Here is a 21472-nt window from a genome sequence, read left to right as displayed (position 1 = left end):
TCTCTCTAGCCCAGTTTACACCTTGAGCTAACATGCATCCTTTGTCCTGATCTTGTCCACATTCTGATTGTGCGCACATTTTTAAGACAGGTGTAGACGATTAAAGAACGCATTGTGATCTGAATACCGCCTCTGGACGTAGTCAGGGACCCATTGTATCTGGATATCAGTCAAGTGTAAACAGATCTGGATGGTCAAACCATTTACCACTAGAAAGGGCCTGGCCTCGAGGGACCCCCCTTCGAGCAAGTGATGAGTCTTTTGGACGTGAACATTCTGACAGTCTAATAAATACATTTCATATATGCTATTGCAAAAATAAGCATTGGTTGTGTTTATAAAGGTCTTAGGTAATATTAAAATATGAAAGAAAATGTATTTAAAATAAAACAATTTAATGTAACTGCATACAATAAGTACAAATGAAAAAACACTAACACACCACAATTCAGTACACCACAACAAAGATCATTCATTAATTATTCATTTGTTAAGGGCAGGTCTTCAACAACATTTTTTAACATTTATTTTCTTCTGAAGAACAGAATGGCATATTTTGAATTTAAATATATTACAGTACTTTGAGTGTTTTGCATACAGGGAGGCCCCAAGAAATCTGATCACAATGTGGACACATTGGACGGATAAGAGACACATTTTAAAACCATGTGTAAATCTGAACAACTTTGATCAGATAGTGATTTGATCATATTGATCAGATCACAAAACCCACAGGTTTGGGCATGGTGTAAACGGGGCTTTGTAAACGGGGCTATGTGCCATAGAGCTCCACCTGTCCATGATTGTGAGGGCCCACCCTGTGACAGCCCAACCCAGGTGGGAGGCGCAGAGCAAGAGAGTGGGTGAAATGTGGCCCGACAGGTCTGATGGGAGGCTCAGGGAAAGAGAGAGAGAGAGAGAGGCAGTCAGCCAGGTGGAGTCAGGTGCTGTCTACAGTCTGGGCTGGGACAGTGTCATAGTTCTATACAGTAGCAGAACAGTAGGGATTGTGTGGAGCTGGTCTGTAGTCTAGCCCCTGACTGACTGACTGACTGACTGACTGGCACTCAACAGGAATACCAGGCCTTGTTCATCAACTGGAAAATGAATTCTACATAACACTGAAGAGAGAAACTTGTCAGAGTGGATCTTTCTTTCCCCTCCCCTCTTGTTCATTCACTCTCTAGTCTCTCACACAGTGGCTGGAGCTGGGGGCTGTGTGAGTTTGTACAGTAGTCCAGAAAGAGAGTGAGAGGAAGAGAGGGAGGGTGAGAGGAAAATAGATAACAGGGGAGTGGACAGAGGCCAGGGGAGACATGCTACGCTACAGCTCACCAGGATCGGTCACCACCACCGAGGACAGTCCAGAGCAGCCCAGTGAGGTAAGGAGCCCCAGGGGGCCACTCTGTCCCAGGATAGAACCCAAACATCACTCATTCTCCTGTCAGATGAGTAGCATGGCGTGTTGGTTTGTGTAAGTCAGTGTGTCTGTAGACTATCTGGTGTTTGTTTGCTTTTGTCTCCGCTCCCCCCACTCCCCGTTCACTTTTTTCCCTCTCAATCTGTTTTCCTCACGTCTGGCAGCTCAAGGCTAGTTTTCGTAGCATGTCTACATCACAACTAATCATTCTCACTTTTTGAGTGTTGCCGGCATGTTGGAATTTTACATGTGGCTCAGGGATACGTGTATCTGTTTGAGCTTGTAATGAGAGCCGAGTATCTGGGAGGCAGGGCTGTCATGTTTATTTGATCAGCCCAGAGCGCAAAGCAGACAGCGTCTTTAAACTGCCAATAAAAGCCATTCTCACAGCTAATGAAGTGACACCAAAGGATTTATAGCCAACATAAAAGCCAACATGGAGTTGAATTAATCCTTATGATGATTACAGCGTCATGTTTCACTCTCAACCAAGAGATTGCTTTAGCAATTACAGTATGTTAATCAGCTCCTAGGGCACCTTGGTTCTAAAGGGATGTGTTGAACTTGTAAACAAGATAGTGCTAGCTTGAAGTGGTATAAGGCATATTGATGCTGTTACCTCATTGCAGTTATATTTGCATAATTTTTGTTTGTGGTGTCACAGTCTATAATTATAAATACTGATGGTGACCTGCTGTATTTGGACCCCATCAGAAACATTCCACTGCTTATTGTAACACAACAATCAGGCTCATTACAACACAAATGTTGTGTCTCACATGCTAGATCACATTATATATGAACCAATCCATTTTTATGTCACAAAGAGTGACACTGGGTAACACAACACATTTGAATTTTCATCCAACTATGACATTGATTACTGATGCATGAGCTTGAACTGAGTGACATTGACATTTTATTTGTATGTCTGTGTGTGTTTCTGTCTGTTTTTGATTGCCCCAGAGGAGGATCCGGCGACTCAGACTAACTCTTCATACAGGAGACAATGGACAGAATGAGACCAAGAAACCAACCTCAGACACAGTGAGTCTCAAAACGCACACCCAGTCAGCCTCACACACCCAGTCAGCCTCACACACCCAGTCAGCCTCACACACCTAGTCAGCCTCACACACCCAGTCAGCCTCACACACCCAGTCAGCCTCACACACCCAGTCAGCCTCACACACCCAGTCAGCCTCACACACCCAGTCAGCCTCACACACCCAGTCAGCCTCACACACCCAGTAAGCCTCACACGTCTTCATCTTCACCACCCTATGGAGCCTGGATTTATCTTTTCTCTCTCTCCCCTCCCTTAATCGTTGCTTCCTCAACCTGTAGTCTGTATGCTCTGCCTCTCTCCCTTTCTTATTCACAGCCCTCTCTATCCCTCAAACACACTCAAGTCAGGTGAGAATTGTGAAGTAGGAACCAGCTTTGATTCAGTTCTAGAAACATTCCATGGACTGTAGCATTCGGGGCGGCAGGTAGCCTAGTGGTTTGAGTGTTGGACTAGTAACTGGAAGGTTGCAAGATTGAATCCCCGACTTGACAAGGTAAAAATCTGTTGTTCTGCCCCTGAACAAGGCAGTTAACCCACTGTTCCTAGGCCATCATTGAAAATAAGAATTTGTTCTTAACTGACTTGCCTAGTTAAATAAAGGTAAAAAAAAACTGTTTACACAATACAGAGACGAGGAAAAGGTGGAACCACTGAGATTTACTGCTGTTACATTATCTGGGCTGTTGGTTATGCAATTGTATCCACACAGGGGTGTGTACAGTACATACTGTAATGAGTGCACTGAGAGTCGGGAAGCAAGTTCAGGGAGTGAGTGTTTTAACAACGCACAGACATGAAAACAGAGTCAATAACACCTGAGGAAAGGGGAGTGACCGATATAGAGAAGATAATCAGGACCTGAGCCCTAGGACCATGCCCCAGGAATATCTGACATGATGACTCCTTGCTGTCCCCAGTCCACCTGACCGTGCTGCTGCTCCAGTTTCAACTGTTCTGCCTTATTATTATTCGACCATGCTGGTCATTTATGAACATTTGAACATCTTGGCCATGTTCTGTTATAATCTCCACCCGGCACAGCCAGAAGAGTACTGGCCACCCCACATAGCCTGGTTCCTCTCTAGGTTTCTTCCTAGGTTTTGGCCTTTCTAGGGAGTTTTTCCTAGCCACCGTGCTTCTACACCTGCATTGCTTGCTGTTTGGGGTTTTAGGCTGGGTTTCTGTACAGCACTTTGAGATATCAGCTGATGTACGAAGGGCTATATAAATCAATTTGATTTGATTTGAATCAAGGAGGTGATGGAGTCCAGGTGAGTGTCATGAGGCGCAGGTGCGCAAGACTATGGTGACATGTGTGCTGGATAATCGGCAGCCTGATGACCTAGAGGCCGGAGAGGGAGTATACATGACACATACACAGCTGTGTCTGATTTTCACAGTACGCTGCACAAAGTTAGGAGCTGCGTGTCCATTTTCATCTACAGTAGAACTCTCTTCAGCATGCACAAGCCTAGCTGACAACAGGATTACACAAAACCGCATACTGTTGTCTGTTTTCAGATGCCGTATATCATATATAATGTACACGACACATGATAACATCATACTGTAACATTTTGTTGGTCGTCTTATACAAATGTTTAGCCAATAAACAATCACTAAACAATCACGGAACTATTTTTAATTACACGGTACCTACTTAGTACACATGGGTAGCCTACGTCATAATAAAGGCAGGCATGTTGTTTGCCAGAGGTGGTTCGCCATTTTGCTCTGTTTGTGTTGAGAAGCTGTGGTCTGGCAAAGTTACATCAGCTAGTTTGTAATGTAAGTGTTTGACAGCACACAGTGTGCTGCTTAGAATCACATTGAGGTTAGGTGAAGAATGATTCGGTCGCTCCTCCACAGAGACTGAGATAGTGACAGAAAGCAGAGAGATAGGTCCATGCTGTTCTTTGTACCTTGTACACTGTTTCTCTAACCTGCCCCACCCCTTTGCCATCACAGTTCAGCTGATAGCAGCGTGATTAATGGTGTAATCTGATGGTGTTTCCCTTCAGAAAGCTGTGCATGTTTACAGCATTACTACTGATGAAAGACGACAGCCAGGTCAGAGTTGAACAATGAGCAGCACAGAGAAGAACAACGTTGGATCCTAGTTAAATAGGACCCAGAGTTTTTCCTGGTCTAGTTATGTGGTCTGGAAATACTCAGGGCCCTGCTGATGATACTTCACATCTGTGCCAGTCGTATGAGGGCCGTGCCACTCTGCCATGGCCAGCTGTGCGCTCCAGACTGCAATGTGGTATCAGTCTGTGCTGAAGCTAGGCCCACTTAACGAGCCACCCAGCACTAACAAGAGCAGCGCTCTGGAGCGGCCAGGACATATCGCACATTACATTAATAATTATCCCAGCCCATTAACTTCAGAGGCCTTTACAGATAGAACATAAACAGAGGATTAGTATGTAAGGACGCACAGTGGGAAAGGAGGAGAGAAGGATGTTCAAAGTGCCCCCCCCCCCCCTCCAACCACATCCCCTCTAGCTTCCCTTTATCTATTGACTTAGCAGGCATGTTGAAGGCAGCTGACATAACTCTTCCCTTGTTGTCAGGGTTTCATTCAATAATGACAATTCAGTATTCATCAGTACAGTACAGTGAATCAAACAATAAGCAGATGATGTCACTACGACCTACATCTGAAAATAAAGGTCAGCATCAAACATGGAGAGCGACTATCGTAAAAGTCTGTGGGCTGTCCTTGACACTAGATTATTTGACTGTTGAACTCGCTGTATGTAGATGTTATCTTCAGAGGAATTGAAAATATATGTAACAATAGGGAACACTCCCATATTGTGCACATATTCTTGGTTTGTTAGTCATTTGGAAGTGAAACCTGGGTAGCAGGAGACAAAAATACTGTGGTGTCGCAAACAGATGGAGAAGACGAAGAAAAAAAAACATATGACAAGATAGTTAAGTGAAGGAGGGAGGAAACATCTTACATTTAAGTCGGAGATATCATGTTTTGGAAAAGGACAATGACGAAAGTGGTGATCTACCATGAAATTAAAAAGGGCGTGTACTGTAACCCGACACTCCGTGTGAGACAGGCTTATCAGTGACTCTGACCTGGATGTGGTGTAATGCATCTGCTCCATGTGAACTGCCTGGAACTGTGGCACAGAGGTGCTAGACTGAAAGTTTATACGCCTGCAATGTAAGACCCCCACTGCCACAATGGGCTTGAGTCAAAGGATGGTGTTTTGGAAGTTAAGGCATTTTAATCAAATGGGTTACATTACAAATCTTTTTAATTCTACATAACATGTACTGTAAGTTCCACATACAGTTGAAGTCTGAAGTTTACATACACCTTAGCCAAATACATTTAAACTCAGTTTTTCACAATTCCTGACATTTAATCCTAGTAAAAATTCCCTGTCTTAGGTCAGTTAGGATCACCACTTTATTTTAAGAATGTGAAATATCAGAACAATAGTAGAGAGTATGATTTATTTCAGCTTTTATTTAATTCATCACATTCCCAGTGGGTCAGAAGTTAACATACACTCAATGAGTATTTGGCAGCATTGGCTTTACATTGTTTAACTTGGGTCAAATGTTTTGGGTAGCCTTCCACAAGCTTCCCACAATAAGTTGGGTGAATTTTGGCCCATTCCTCCTGACAGAGCTGGTGTAACAGAGTCAGGTTTGTAGGCCTCCTTGCTCGCACACACTTTTTCAGTTCTGCCCACACATTTTCTATAGGATTGAGGTCAGGGCTTTGTGATGGTCACTCCAATACCTTGACTTTGTTGTCCTTAAGCCATTTTGCCACAACTTTGGAATTATGCTTGGGGTCATTGTCCATTAGGAAGATGCATTTGCGACCAAGCTTTAACTTCCTCACTGATGTCTTGAGATGTTGCTTCAATACAGCCACATAATTTTCCTGCCTCATGATGCCATCTATTTTGTGAAGTGCACCAGTCCCTCCTGAAGCAAACCACCCCCACAACATGATGCTGTAACCCCCATGCTTCAAGGTTGGGATGGTGTTCTTCGGCTTGCAAGCCTCCCCCTTTTTCTTCCAAACATATCTTTAAAAAAAAATGTTTATATGTTTTATTTTTTTTACCCCTTTTTCTCCCCAATTTCGTGGTATCCAATTGTTCCTCCAAACATATCAATCAGGACGGCCAAACAGTTCTATTTTTGTTTCATCAGACCAGAGGACATTTCTCTAAAACGTATGATCTTTGTCCCCATGTGCAGTTGCAAACCGTAGTTTGGCTTTTTTACGGCGGTTTAGAAGCAGTGGCTTCTTCCTTGCTGAGCGGCCTTTAGGTTATGTCGATATAGGACTCGTTTTACTGTATATATAGATACTTTTGTACGGGTTTCCTCCAGCATCTTCACAAGGTCCTTTGCTTTTGATCTGGGATTGATTTGCACTTTTCGCATCAAAGTATGTTCATCTCTAGGAAACAGAACGTGTCTCCTTCCTGAGCGGTATGACGACTGCGTGGTCCCATGGTGTTTATACTTGCGTACTATTGTTTGTACAGATGAACATGGTACCTTCAGGCGTTTGGAAATTGCTCCCCAAGGATGAACCAGGCTTGTGGAGGTCTACAATTTTTTTTTCTGAGGTCTTGGCTGATTTCTTTTGATTTTCCCATGATGTCAAGCAAAGAGGCACTGAGTTTGAAGGCAGACCTTGAATTCATCCACAGGTACACCTCCAATTGACTCAAATTATGTCAATTAGCCTATCAGAAGCTTTTAAAGCCATGACATCATTTTCTGGAATTTTCCAAGATGTTTAAAGGCACAGTCAACTTAGTGTATGTAAACTTCTGACCCACTGGAATTGTGATACAGTGAATTATAAGTGAAATAATCTGTCTGTAAACAATTGTTGGAAAAACGACTTGCGTCATGCTCAAAGTAGATGTCCTAACCGACTTGCCAGAACTATAGTTTGTTAACAAGAAATTTGTGGAGTGGTTGAAAAACGAGTTTTAATGACTCCAACCTAAGTGTGTGTAAACTTCCGACTTCAACTGTACATGTCCTAAGGAAAGGAAATAAAGCTCAGGGCACAAAGCAGCATTACAGAGGTATATAGCACAGTGGAGTCTTTCATTATGCAAGCAATTTTGATACACAGCCAAGCTTAGATAGCGTTATGTCAATTAAAGTAGTGAATAGTACAAGGTGCTATCTAGAACGTAAAATTATTATTCGGCTGTCCCAATAGGAGAACCCTTTGAAGAACCCTTTTGGGTCCCATGTAAAACCCTTTCCACAGAGGGTTCTATATGGAACCCAAGAGTTCTACCTGGAACCAAAAAGGGTTCATCCTGTGGAGACAGCCGAAGAACCCTTTTGGAACCCTTTTCTTTCTAAGAGTGTAGAAGCAAATATTGCCCATTGCTTTCAATTTTGAGTTCTTCAGACTAGGCCTCTCTCATCTGGTTTTCCATGAATACATAACACTGTCAGTTCAGTAAGGGTCAAATTCCTTTGGCAGGACATTAAAACTGTTTTCACAGCCCCTTATCTGACTGGATAGAAGAAGAAAAATCTGTGTCTTTTGCAGCTACAGCTTCAAAGAATCCAGGACAAAACTGGAATAAATGCTCCATGCTGAAACACCTATATTGTAATATTTAAAATGCAATAGAGGCTGACATATTGAGTTCTTTCAGAGGGTGTGTACAGTACTGGCCATAAAACATAATGCCGGCCATTCTTCTCTCCCATCTGTTGGAATTCACATTGCCTATTTGGAGCGCCTCATAATTTCTCGTCAGCCTGCTCTCTCTGTGGATTATCTGGTGTGGAAATGTGAAGCAACATCGAGCTCAGGAGGCCATGAAACAACAGTGGCGTCATTGTTCCCCATCTCTTATCTCTGCTGGATGGGCGAAGGACACATTCTCTCTCTGGCTTGATGGGCTGCAGAGTAGATGTTTTGGCTGAAGTTCCTCTGAGCTAATATTTATTTAGTATGGAAGCTCCTATTTTCTCTTCTTAGAAACAAGAGCTTTTTATACAGTACCAGTAAAACGTTTGGGCACACCTACTAATTCCAGGGTTTTTCTTTATTTGTACTATTTTCTACATTGTAATAACACATCATGTAGTAACCAAAAAAGTGTTAAACAAATCAAAATATATTTTATATTTGAGATTCTTCAAAGTAGCCAACCTTTGTCTTGATGACAGCTTTGCACACTCTTAGCATTCTCTCAACCAGCTTCATGAGGTAGTCACCTGCATTTCAATTAACAGGCGTGCCTTCTTAAAAGTTCATTTGTGGAATTTCTTTCCTTCTTAATGCATTTGAGCCACTCAATTGTGTTGTGACAAGGTAGGGGTGGTATACAGAAGATAGCCCTATTTGGTAAAAGACCAAGTCCATATTATGTCAAGAACAGCTCAAATAAGCAAAGAGATACGAAAGTCTGTCATTACTTTAAGACACGAAGGTCAGTCAATCCGGAACATTTCAAGAATTTTGAAAGTTTCTTCAAGTACAGTCGCAAAAACAATCAAGCACTATGATGAAACTGTCTTTCATGAGGACCGCGAAAGGAAATGAAGACCCAGAGTTACCACTACTGCAGATGATAAGTTCATTAGAGTTAACTGAACCTCAGATTGCAACCCAAATAAATGCTTCACAGAATTTAAGTAACAGACACATCTCAACATCAACTGTTCAGAGGAGACTGTGTCAATCAAGCCTTCATGGTTGAATTGCTGCAAAGAAATTATTACTAAAGGACACCAAGAAGAGGAAGAGACTTGCTTGGGCCAAGAAACATGAGCAATGGACATTAGACCGGTGGAAATCTGTCCTTCGGTCTGATGAGTCCAAATTTGAGATTTTGGGTTCCAACCATCGTTTTTTTGTGAGACGCAGAGTAGGTGCACAGATGATCTCCGCATGTGTGGTTCCCATCATGAAGCATGGAGGAGGAGGTGTGATGGTGTGGAGCTGCTTTGCTGGTGACACTGACAGTGATTTATTTACAATTCAATGCTCACTTAACCAGCATGGCTACCACAGCATTCTGCAGCGATATGCCATCCCATCTGATTTGCGCTTAGTGGGACTATCATTTGTTTTTCAACAGGTCAATGACCACAAACACAAATAGCTGTGTAAAGGCTATTTGACCAGGAAGGAGAGTGATGGAGTGCTGCATCAGACGACCTGTCCTTCACAATCACCCGACCTCAACCCAATTGAGATGGTTTGGGATGAGTTGGACCGCAGAGTGAAGGAAAAGCAGCCAACAAGTGCTCAGCATATGTGGGAACTCCTTCAAGACTTCGAAAAATATTCCTCATGAAGCTGGTTGAGAGAATGCCAAGAGTGTGCAAAGCTGTCATCAAGGCAAAGGGTTGCTACTTTGAAAATCTAAAAAATATTGTTTAACACTTTTTTGGTTACTACATGATCCCATATGTGTTATTTCATAGTTTTGATGTCTTCACTATTATTTTACAATGTAGAAAATTGTAAAAAATTAAGAAAAGCCCTTGAATGAATAAGCATGTCCAAACTTTTGATTGGTACTGTATATCAATTACTATCCCGTGTTGTTGATGTCTGTCATCAAGGAGTGTCCAGAAACTAGGCTTCTCCTAGCTCTTTCCCCACAAAGCATTGCGGTAGTCCAAACCATTCTTTAAAAAATAAATGTATGGGTTATGACTAAGATGTGGTCTAGAAATGAGTATAATGACTGTATAATGACTGTTCCCAGTGATCAAAACTACAGTAGACTATTTTCAACAAAGATGGTAATCTGTCATCAACAGTTTGATGAGAACAGGTACATGATCCATGCATTTAATAATCTACCCTTTAGCCCATATCATTATCTGAAAGAGGGGAATGCATTGTGTACATTGAAGCATATAATTTGCAAACAAAATATTACAAGCATTCAGTGATAATCAGGTTACAGGGTTGTGAAATATCTCCATACATTGTGAACACACAGTTTGTTTTTTTCTGTTTGTCTTCTCAGCAAGAGAAGAAGGTTGTCAACGGAACATGGAAGAAGAAGAACACACTCATCCAGAGGGAGAGGCCAGCTGGCAGTGAGTCACCTGTACAGGTAAACTACCACAACCACAACATAAAAAGCTATCATGGTTTCCTACATAGAGGCTTTTGAAAGGGAAAGTTACAGAATGTTATGGTGAGAATATGGGAAGTAACTTCCCGAATTTGTGGTCAACTCTGCTATTGGCGTGTGAAACACAAATATGCAAACTATGCACTGTATATAAACAAGAACATTTAGAACCTTTTGTATTATCCTTGATATAACCTATCCTCAGATAATTCCAAGTATTGATTTCTGTGTATGTTAAACAAATGTTGTCGATGTGTAGTATTGGGTACAACCCTCTGCCTCTGGTAGAAACAGAGGTCATATGGACCTATGTGCACAACCTGGTCTCAGAGCATTTCGTATTATTCTGTACGTGAATTCGAGTCTCTCAATTGTTGTATGATATGTTATGTTTCGTATGGTATGTATTAATTTGGGGATATCCATCACCCACTTCAAATTACAATTCATATTATATGTTGTGAATTTTCAAAACCTACAATATGTTAGGAATTTACTAAATGTATGATATGTTACGAATTCTAGCTAGGTGGCTAACGTTACCTAGCTAGCTAATGTTAGGTAGGCTGGAGTTAGGGTTGGGGTTAGGGTTAAGTGTAGGAGTTAGGTTAAAGGGTTAAGGTTAGGGTTATAGGAAGGATTAGCTGAAAGGGTTAAGGTTAAGGTTAGGGTTAGTGGAAGGGTTAGCTAAAAGGGCTAAAGGGAAGGGTTAGCCAACATGCTAAGTAGTTGCAAAGTAGCTAAAAAGTAGTAAGTAGTTGAAAGGTTGCGAATTAGCTAAAATGCTAAAGTTGTCCGTAATGAGATTTGAACTCGCAATCTTTGGATTGCTCGACATTTGCGTTATAAGCCCACCCACAATACTTTTGTGTTTGCCTTAAGTAACCATCTGACTTATGTAACCATACCAAACGTAACATATCATACTAATTTGAGTGTCCCAAATTTATCGTCAAAGACAAACAGATTCACCTTCCATCGTTTATACTGGAGTCTGTGGCATAGTAGGGCGGGCCATTGTTTTGGCTCCTCTATTGTTGAATAATGTAGGGTAGATAACAGACTCAAATGTGGGCTGGCTGCCTGTCTGATCATAACAATGGAAACATATTGCTTCTTCACACAGTAAGACTTATTCATTGTGAGACTGATAAGATTCTGTATCTGTGTCACCCAGTGGATTCCTCTCATACTGTATGTTACTGTGAGATAACATAAAGGTGCTAGAGCCACTTCCTGATACTGCTGAGCTACAAAGGACCTGTGTCAGTGTGCACCTGTGCTCCTTAAGAGCCCTGTTGGAGAGGAACAATAGCAGGGAGACAGCAGGAGCTCATGTACTGGGTTGCAGAAATATGACACCCTCACTACACCCTGTTTCCATCCCTGCTTCCCAACCTCCAGATTCAAGTGCTCAGCAGCAATGCTCGAAATACCTGGGCATGCGCACATATGCAAACGCACAAACACTCACATAGAGGCGAACACACACACATCTACAGGCTGGTAGAAAGTCTGCCTAGATAGAAACCTGACCGGGTTGATCCTGTCTCCCTCAGCACCTCAGTGCAGCGACCAATGGGGAGCTAGAGACGTCGCTGCAGCGGCAGCACGGGCCCAAGGTGTACGGTGTGTTGCAGGGGACAGGCTCGGATAGACAGCAGGAAGTGATGGCGTGCGAGTGGTCTGTCAATCACCTGAGGGATGAGATGAGTTACATCAAGGAGGTGAGTGGAGATGGAGAAGATAACGATGAAGTTGATCCAAGTTAAGGATGGTAAACAGAGCAGAGGCCTACAGTACAGTACACCTGACAGGCCTGCAGGGTATCCAAGAGCTAACACCAGGATTCTGTAACATGGACAATATTATAGATTTGCTAATTAAGCAATAAGGATGGATTACTTCAATCGTGTGTTATCTCTGTGCTGCACAGGTGCGAGATTCCCTGGAGAAGGTCAGAGAGCGGATGTACGGCCAGTTTGGAGGAATGCAACATTCGATGCAGAAACTATCACAAGACATCAGGGTAAGACAATACACAAAGGCACACATGACTAATAAGACAGCTAACAGCTTCTTATAAGCACAAAATGGATACAAAATCTGAGAATTGGGTGTGCCATGTGTGTCTCTCCAGACTGCCAACTCCCAGAGGAAGACTCTGGAGAAAGAGGTGAGGGTTCGGACTGCAGCCATGGACAGCTTTGACCAGATGAACAGCTCTCTCATATCTGCCAACATCGACCTCCAGGTACAGGATCAACAACACTGTCAAACAGGCCTGTCACTGTCTCGTCACAGCCATCCCACTGGGCACCTATGTCAGTTCAATGTCTAGTTTTGATTTACATTTGTGAATTCAATGTGAAATCAACCAAAAATGTCACCCTGTAATTGGATTTAAGTTGAAAGTTGGGTGAAAAGAAGATGAGATTCCCGTACGTTGATGGCTTTTTGCGAATCCAAACAGTTTTCCACTTTGATTCAACATCATCACATAGAATTTTGGGGTTGAAATCACGTGGAAACAACATTGTTTGAACCAGTTTTTGCCCAGTGGGATGTCTCATAACCCCCCCATGGAAAGTCTTAATCCTCTTAAACAGAGATGTGCAGCACTATACTTAAGGATATCCTGTCTGGTTCATTATACATGTTTGTTTTATAAAGTAGCTCGAAGCTGTTAATCTTAGTTTCAGTGTATGAGTCAATCTTTCTGCTCATGATTGCTGCATGCAATAATGCCCATGGTTGGTATGAGGAATTAAAGAACTAGCTTCCTTTTGCAGAAATCTCTACTAGAGAGCTGTCACAATCGTGTGGACTCCCGGGATGAGATGAAGAGCCTGAGAAGCTCCTTTCAGCAGGCTGAGGAGAGGCTGAAGGAGAGGGAGAAGCAGCTGGAACTTGCCCAGGCTGAGAACCACACACTCAAACTGAAGGTAGAGTACTAATGTAAACACAGCACACCAGCACCACACAGTGGCACAGGCCTGGTAAGCGTTTGCTTTTTGTTTATGGGGCACAGTTTACTCTAGTCATTAGTGATCACAGGATACACCATCCTCACCCTGAACGAGTACCATGAAGTAACAATGGTCATCACAATTGTTAAAAAGTTATACAATTCCAATAAATGCAAAAGTTGAACACCGGATGAAAATACTCAAAACATTTTGAATTTTTTTAATCAATTTGATGGATAGTCTAGTCTAGTGGTTAGGATTCGGTGCTCTCACTGCCAAGGCCTGGGTTCGATTCCCGGTCAGGGAACACACTATTTGGCTCCCGAGTGACACAGCGGTCTAATGCACTGCATCTCAGTGCAGGAGGCATCGCTACAGTCCCTGGTTTGATTCCAGGCTGTATCTCATCTGGCCGTGACTGGGAGTCCCATAGGGCAGCGCACAATTGGTCCAGCGTCGTCCGTGTTTGGCCGGGGTAGGCCGTCATTGTAAATAATAATTTGTTCTTAACTTACTTGCCTAGTTAAATAAAAAATACATTTAGAAATTTGACAATTAATGAATGTTCAGGGATTTTGGTGGGAATTCAGGTATTCAGGTATTGGTCAAATTTGCAGTTATATATACATTTTCTAATGGTATCAGTTTCTTATGTGTGCTAAAATAAAGAAAATGATATGGGCTTCATTTGTGTAAATACACTGGGTGTATTTGTATATATAAATGTACTTATTAACTGGATGGTTCGAGCCCTGAATGGAGATTGGCTGACAGCCATGGTATATCAGACCACATACCACGGGTATGACAAAACATTTATTTTTACTGCTCTAATTACGTTGGTAACCAGTTTATAATAGCAATAAGGCACCTCAGAGGTTTGTGGTATTTGGCCAATGTACCACGGCTAAGGGCTGTGTCCAGGCACTCCGAGTTGCATTGTGCACAAGAACAGCCCTTAACCTTGGTATATTGGCCATATACCAAACCCCCTTGTGCCTTATTGCTTAATAAAAAATAAAAAAGTCATATTGAGATTAAAAGTCTATTTTACAAGAGAGCCCTTTATACATTACAATAAAAATATAACAATAAAACATACACATATATGTGTATAAAATAATATAATTCAGCACACCATAACAAAATAAACATATTTAATAAAAGCAATCCCATTGAACTACATAGGGGTCCTCAATCAATAATTTCAACTGCCTGAGTGGCACCAGCACATGTAACTGCAGTGAACTCTGTAGACTGTTCCACAAATTAGGGGCAAAAAAACAAAATGCAGATTTGACCAAATCTGTGGAGACTGAAGAAATCTCTACTGTTATCCATTCCTGAGAATGGGTTTGGTAACTTATGATTCTTAACTTAATGAATAAAGTTACGTATGAAGGGAGTTTCTGTAATATTGCTTTGTAAATAAATACGAGTATGCAGCTCTCTTCTTACAGACGGAGAGGTCCATCCCACATTTTTATACAGACTACAATGATGAGTCCTAAAATTGTCCCCTGTGATAAAAGGAATGGTAGACTGTGTCCAAGGGTTTTAAAACAGAGGTTGCTGCATGCTGCATTCACAATATCACCAACATCCAATACGGGGAGAAGTGTTGTTTGAACAATCTTTCACCTATTTTCAATACTGAGGCATGATTTATTTCAGTATAAAAAAACTATCTTGGATCTTAGCTTCTTAGTCAGATTTTCTATATGCGTTACGAAGGACAACATCAATCCAGACACCCAGGTACTTATATTGAGAAACAACCTCAATTTGGGCTCCATTTGTAGCGCAAATATGCAGGTCCTCAGGGTCAACATTCTGTGACCTAGAGAACAGCATGAGCTTGGTTTTACTTGTATTTAACACTAATTTAAGATCTGTAAGTGATTTCTGAAATGAATCATTGCCATGCTGAAGTTCATGAATGGCCTGCTGCACCGAGTTGGCACAGGAATACAGAACTGTGTCATCTGCATAGAGATGAATGTTACAAGTATTAACAGTGTGTCATTAATATACAAGGTGAACAATAATGTCAAACCCTCAAACCCTGAGGAACACCTTTTTGAATCTCAAGAAATTCAGAATTAACCCCCTCTGTCAAGCTGACCTGAGTTCTGTCGCTAAGATAATTCTGAAACCATAAACAGGCTGTATATCCCAGGCCTATTCTTGATAACTTCTTCCGCAAAACAGAATGACCAACAGTGTCAAATGCTTTGACAGGTCAATAAACAAGGCAGCACAGCTCTTTGTAGCATCCAAGGCATTGACAAGATCATTAACAACCAGCGTGGCTTCTGTGGCAGTACTATCTATGCCCAGCCCTAAACCCTGATTGGTTTATATTAAAAATACAATTATCAGATAAAAAGGAACGAGGTTGTACATTAACCAAGGATTCAACAATCTTAGCTAAACAAGGTAGTTTTGAATCCCCACCCGTATGGAGTGGCAGCACATATGCAGATTTCCATGCTTTTGGAATAGTTCCTGGTAACAATGTTAAATAAAAAATGTGGGCTACTGAGCCAGCAATAAAAGGAGATGCACACTTAAGCAGACCAGGCTCCAAATGATTAGCCACTGTGGATTTTTGTCTAATGTTAACATAGTGTAACTTTAGACCGTCCCCTCGCCCATACCCGGGCACGAACCAGGGACCCTCTGCACACATCAACAACAGTCACCCACGAAGCATCGTTACCCATCGCTCCACAAAAGCCACGGCCCTTGCAGAGCAAGGGGAACAACTACTTCAAGGTCTCAGAGCAAGTGACGTCACCGATTGAAACGCTATTTAGCGCGCACCACCGCTAACTAGCTAGCTATTTCACATCCGTTACATTAGCATCCAGGACTTCTTTATCAGTGAATTTCTGAAAAGAAAACTCCTGACCAGCATTTTCTGTATCATTCAATAGATTTTCCCCATCAACATCCAAACTACTCTTTTGAAGAGCTGGTTTTGAAATACATTTAAATATAAAGCCTGCAGATATAGAATGGTGATTAAATGCATTAATGATATCGATTTGGTCTGTAATAGGGCCAGAATCTAAATTAATTTATTGGGGGACTTACCAGCTTTCCAAAATGTAGCTGGGTTCCCTGTGCATTCAGATAGTGTATTAACATAATAATCCGCTTTGGCTTTTTAAACTAGTTTTACACACAATTTCTCAATCCCCTGACAGACTGCCAGTCTGGGCCGAGTCTGTGAATCTAGTTTTGGCCCAGGCAGCATCTCTGTTGTGTATGACTCTGATAGCTCTGGACTGAACCAGGGGCAAGACCTATTTTGAATTCTCAATTTTTGCGGCACAGTCGATAGCGCGCTAGACTACAGGCTAGAAGGTCGAAGGTTCGAGACCTGCTCCCTGCTGTTTCATTACATTGCTGTCAGAAGTGGGATCGGACCTTGCATCCACGACAGTGCGTGTGCTTGTCTGGTGAGCAGACAAGCAGACAATTAACGACTCCGCCCTATGGGACTCCCAATCACGACCAGTTGTGATACAGCCCAGGATTGAACCAGGGTCTGTGATGCAGTGCCTTAGACCGCTGTGCCACTCGGGAGCATTGGGTCTAGAAGGAGCCCTCTGCATTCTATGGAAAAATTTGTTAGTTGTAAAATTGCAAAATCTCTTCGCCCTATGGCAAAATGTGAAGAATTGCAGTAAAGAATTGTGAATAATTGCTTTAAAACGGCAACTTTTTCTGTATGCCCCATTGCAAAATGTGTAGAATGTGTAGAATTGCATGAAATTAACTCTAAAACGTAATCATCAAAGTTGACCATCCCTGCAGTGTATGATTGATATCTCTCTGTGGCTTACTCCGTTCTTTTAATTTACCTCTCTACTTCAGTCTCAGAATGCTCTGCTTGATTTCACACACTTCATGTTCTGGTTGTTTCATTCAATGTTCGATTGTGACTCCCCTGATCCTTTGACTGATTGGCCTTCTGTGACCTGCTTTGTCCGCTCTGACCACTGAACACTCAACTTCAATTCTATGTGATGATGAATGACATGTCATTGACAGATAGTTGAAGCTCAAAGAACCAGTCCTCCAGATTTTAACTATTAACATTCATGCCGGACTCACTAGAAAAATACAGAATCAACAGACATTTCTACATGAATGTTCTTTAGCAGGTCTTTGAATCGTCACAGTGTTGTTTGAAATTGACTGATAGATGTGTGCTTGTGTTGTCCAGGTGGAGTCGTCTCAGGAGGCCAACAGCCATGCAGTGCAGGAGGTGACAGCGAGGCTACAGAGACAGTATGAGGAGAGACTTCAGGAGGAGCAGAGGAAACACAGAGAGGAGATAGAGAAGCTACAGGTACTGCTGAGTCCCCTTCTGATATCACTTCGCTCAAGCCACTGCCTGAAGAGAAAGGGCGGTGATCGATTAATCATGCGAAAACCAAGGCCGGTGATGTTTCCACCATCTTACATATTAATGAAAAGTGTATATGTAAACCACAGGAGGCTGCTGATGGGAGAACAGCTCATAATTATGTCCGTAACGGAGCAAATGGAATGGAAACCATAAATTTGATACCATTCCACTGATTCTGCTCCTGCCATTACCATGATCCCGTTCTCTCCAATTAAGGTGCCACCAACCTCATGTGATGTCAACAGTATGAAAGGTTTCAGTTTCACTCTGCTCATACAAGTGGTATGAGTCTCCCTCTAGCGGTACAAGTAACTCACTATGGTACTGTTAAATGTAGAGTAGCCTAACTTCCAAGTGTTGATATGATAATGAGCCCAGATTAAATTGTATGTTCTCTGTCTTATAGCTTTTAATATATTTTGTTTACCGTCAATGTTTTTCAACTAGGCCCAAATTGATGAGTATATTAGGCGATTAGAGGAGGCAGAGAAGAATGCTAAGATTGCGGAAGCCAAGATCGCTGAAAGGGACCAGAGGATCAGTGAGGTGGAGCGCCTGCTGGACTGTATGGGACAGGTAAGACCCAGAATAACGCATCCAATAATGCAATAATGCATGCAACATTATCTTTATATCTATAGTTCTTAGGTGTAATATGTCATTTGGGCAAGAATACTATAATAATATGTATTTTTTTTAGGAAAAGGGCCATCTTCAGAAGAAACTGCAGGAATGTGAACAGCGTCTACGCTTGATGGAGGTGACATACAAAACAGATGCAACTGTAGCAAAGAGGTACAAATGCCAAAACAAAAATGGCATTTTATATGTTCCATCCCATTGAAATGTATATACTGAAGTAATAACACTATAATTCATTATTACAGTTCTCAAAAGTTGGAAGAGGAGGCAGGGGAGCTCCGTGAGAGAATCAAACACCTGAATGACATGGTGTTCTGTCAGCAGAGGAAGGTCAAAGGCATGATAGAGGAGGTGAATGACTAAGATATGTCTCTCTCTCTCTCTCTCTCTCTCTCTCTCTCTCGCTCTGTCTCTCTCTCTCTCTCGCTCTGTCTCACTGTCAATGTAAACATGAGTACACTGACATATGAATGTTATACTGATATGCAAAGTTTGTTTCTTTTTTCATCTTGAAAATGTAAAGGTTGAATCATTACGAGCTAAAGTGGCACAGAAGGACATGTTCATCTCAGAGCTTCTGGACAGAATTGCTATTGTGGACTGTGAGGTAAGACTGGACTGCGACCACACTATGTACTGTCCACTTCCCGAACATTATGAATGTTGGTGTGGTTTTCAAAACTTTAACTTTATGGATGCATTCATGTCCAGCGTTCTCCTACGATTTGGATCGCCAATCTGTGTGTTGTCCTTTGACATGACTCTACCTCTAAATTCAGTGTTGCACCTTTTGTGACATCATCTGTCTCTGTCTGGTCCACTTGGATTACATCACATCCACCTCATTTGCATGATCTGACTTTGTTCCTTCCTCCTAGAATAATGAGTTAGAAGACAAGCTGAAGTATTTTATGTCTGTACAGAGTGTGCCAAGGGAAGTTGTGCAAACCAGAGAGATAGGAGTGGGCTGTGATCTGCTCCCCAGGTATGAACCACTGGTTCTACTATACACGTGTCTTCATTTCCTGTAGTTGGGTTTCTCTTTTAAGTTTCTTATTCTGTTTTCTCATTTTACTTCCACAGACCTGAAATACAAGGGTATGAGATTGAAACTAATGTCCAACCTCCAGCAGCACATTACCAACCCAGACAAACCCCAATCCATCCCTCTTCTACAGAATACCTAGGACAGTCTAGGACATTCAGATCAGGTCTACCGCCACCCAGCAGACTGGAGTCTAGTTTACTGAGATACACTCCTCCTGAGTACAGCAGGTATCTGTCAACCAACTCCTCAAGATCCTTTGGAACACTAACCAGTCCAACGCTGTCTACGTCTGGCCCTCTAAGCCCTGATCAGTCCAGTACAGAAGAGCCTGCCTCAGTTCCAATCACAGATAAAGCCTCAAGTCCAGAGACGGACATTTCAGCCCCATCCTGTTCTCGACCAAGATCAAGCCCATCCAAAATCTACACACCTTTCATGAAACTTATGGAGATAACAGCAAAGATTAACATTGAGTAATCACATGAATAAATACTTTTTATGAAAGCTATTCAGTATACTGTATAAGGGAATATGTTGCATATTGTGTAAATAGTCTACTGTTCTGTAAATAATACTTGAAAGTATTCAATTATGTTTGGTTTTGTTTACAGTGAATGTTCTTGTATGGTTTATGGAATTCTGAATTCACTATCATGTATGAAGGTTTAAATTTATACTGTATCTTTTTCTAACATTTTTAGTTTGCTCTCTATAAATTAGATGCAATATTATTTTATTATTAGTCAAATGATGTACAAATATGTAAAATACATATACTTTGTGCCTTTATTAACAGCTTCATCTCTGATACTCCACAACTGTGATGATAATCGTTTTTTTTTTTTTTTTTAAATCTATTGGATAATATTTAACTATATCTGACAAAACTGAAGAACTGTATTTCTACTGACTGCCATCCCTGAGCCACTGGTATAAGTCATTTGTCTACACTGCCAGGACTGTGTATACGATAAGTTATGATAAGCATGATGTGCCTTTCTTGAATGATACTCATCCAGCGCATACTAATGAAATCAGTGTATGTTTTATTATTATTATTCATTATTATTATGTGACCCTGCTCGTCGTCTTGACCATGTTCTGTCATAATCTCCACCCAGCACAGACAGAAGAGGACTCCTCTTCTGAAGAGGACTCCTCCCCTCATAGCCTGGTTCCTCTCTAGGTTTCTTCCTAGGACCTGGCCTTTCTAGGGAGTTGCTTCTACACCTGCATTGCTTGCTGTTTGGGGTTCTAGGCTGGGTTTCTGTACAGAACTTTGTGACATCAGTTGATTTAAGAAGGGCTTTATAAATACATTTGATTGATTTGACTTTGGAAATGTGACATTGTGGTGTTTTTATAATCATTCATGAAAATGGTCACAGTCCAGTGGCTGAAATTGTTCATTTTGTGAAGCTTTCAGGGAGGTTATATGTAGCATCCAATTTTTTATATATACACTAGATGACTATAGAGGGTACTGTGTTGAAGCCACCATGACTCCATCTTGGCACTGCATAGCTACACTGTTTAACAAAATATTTTTGGAACCTATAGGAATTCATTTATTAACATTCGTTTTTGCCACAATTATTCTATTAGCGACACCGTAATGCATACTTTTAAATTATATTATGTGAGCTAAACGTTCATCAATAATTGACTGTAGGTAGGCCGTGAATGGCCTCACACACCAGTACAGTAGGTGGCGGTGTATGCACCCAAAAGTTGGATGCGATCCGCCAACCAAATCCTAAAGCAAAAGA

General features: G+C 41.7%; 1 protein-coding gene across 2 annotated transcripts; it reads left to right on the top strand.

Moving 5' to 3' along the window:
- The first annotated feature begins 916 nt into the window (after positions 1 to 916).
- LOC139411476 (myocardial zonula adherens protein-like) lies at positions 917 to 21050 on the top strand. Of its 2 annotated transcripts, none has more exons than XM_071157901.1 (14): positions 917 to 1382; positions 2387 to 2467; positions 10511 to 10600; positions 12181 to 12348; positions 12558 to 12650; positions 12762 to 12875; positions 13414 to 13566; positions 17828 to 17953; positions 18461 to 18589; positions 18714 to 18808; positions 18901 to 19006; positions 19179 to 19262; positions 19579 to 19640; positions 19739 to 21050. In XM_071157901.1, exons 1-14 carry the CDS (start codon positions 1317 to 1319, stop codon positions 20178 to 20180), a joined length of 1809 nt encoding a protein of 602 aa, XP_071014002.1. In that variant the 5' UTR covers positions 917 to 1316; the 3' UTR covers positions 20181 to 21050. The 2 variants fall into 2 exon arrangements, with proteins under 2 accessions (XP_071014002.1, XP_071014001.1); XM_071157900.1 differs by having other exon boundaries at positions 923 to 1382; positions 19534 to 19640; positions 19739 to 21045.
- Positions 21051 to 21472: the final 422 nt, after the last annotated feature.

This window comes from Oncorhynchus clarkii, chromosome 6, assembly GCF_045791955.1.
Source record: "Oncorhynchus clarkii lewisi isolate Uvic-CL-2024 chromosome 6, UVic_Ocla_1.0, whole genome shotgun sequence".
NCBI classification, from domain to species: domain Eukaryota; kingdom Metazoa; phylum Chordata; class Actinopteri; order Salmoniformes; family Salmonidae; genus Oncorhynchus; species Oncorhynchus clarkii.
The sequence above is the reverse complement of the archived record's forward strand: the minus strand, read 5'-3'. Positions and strand labels throughout refer to the sequence as shown.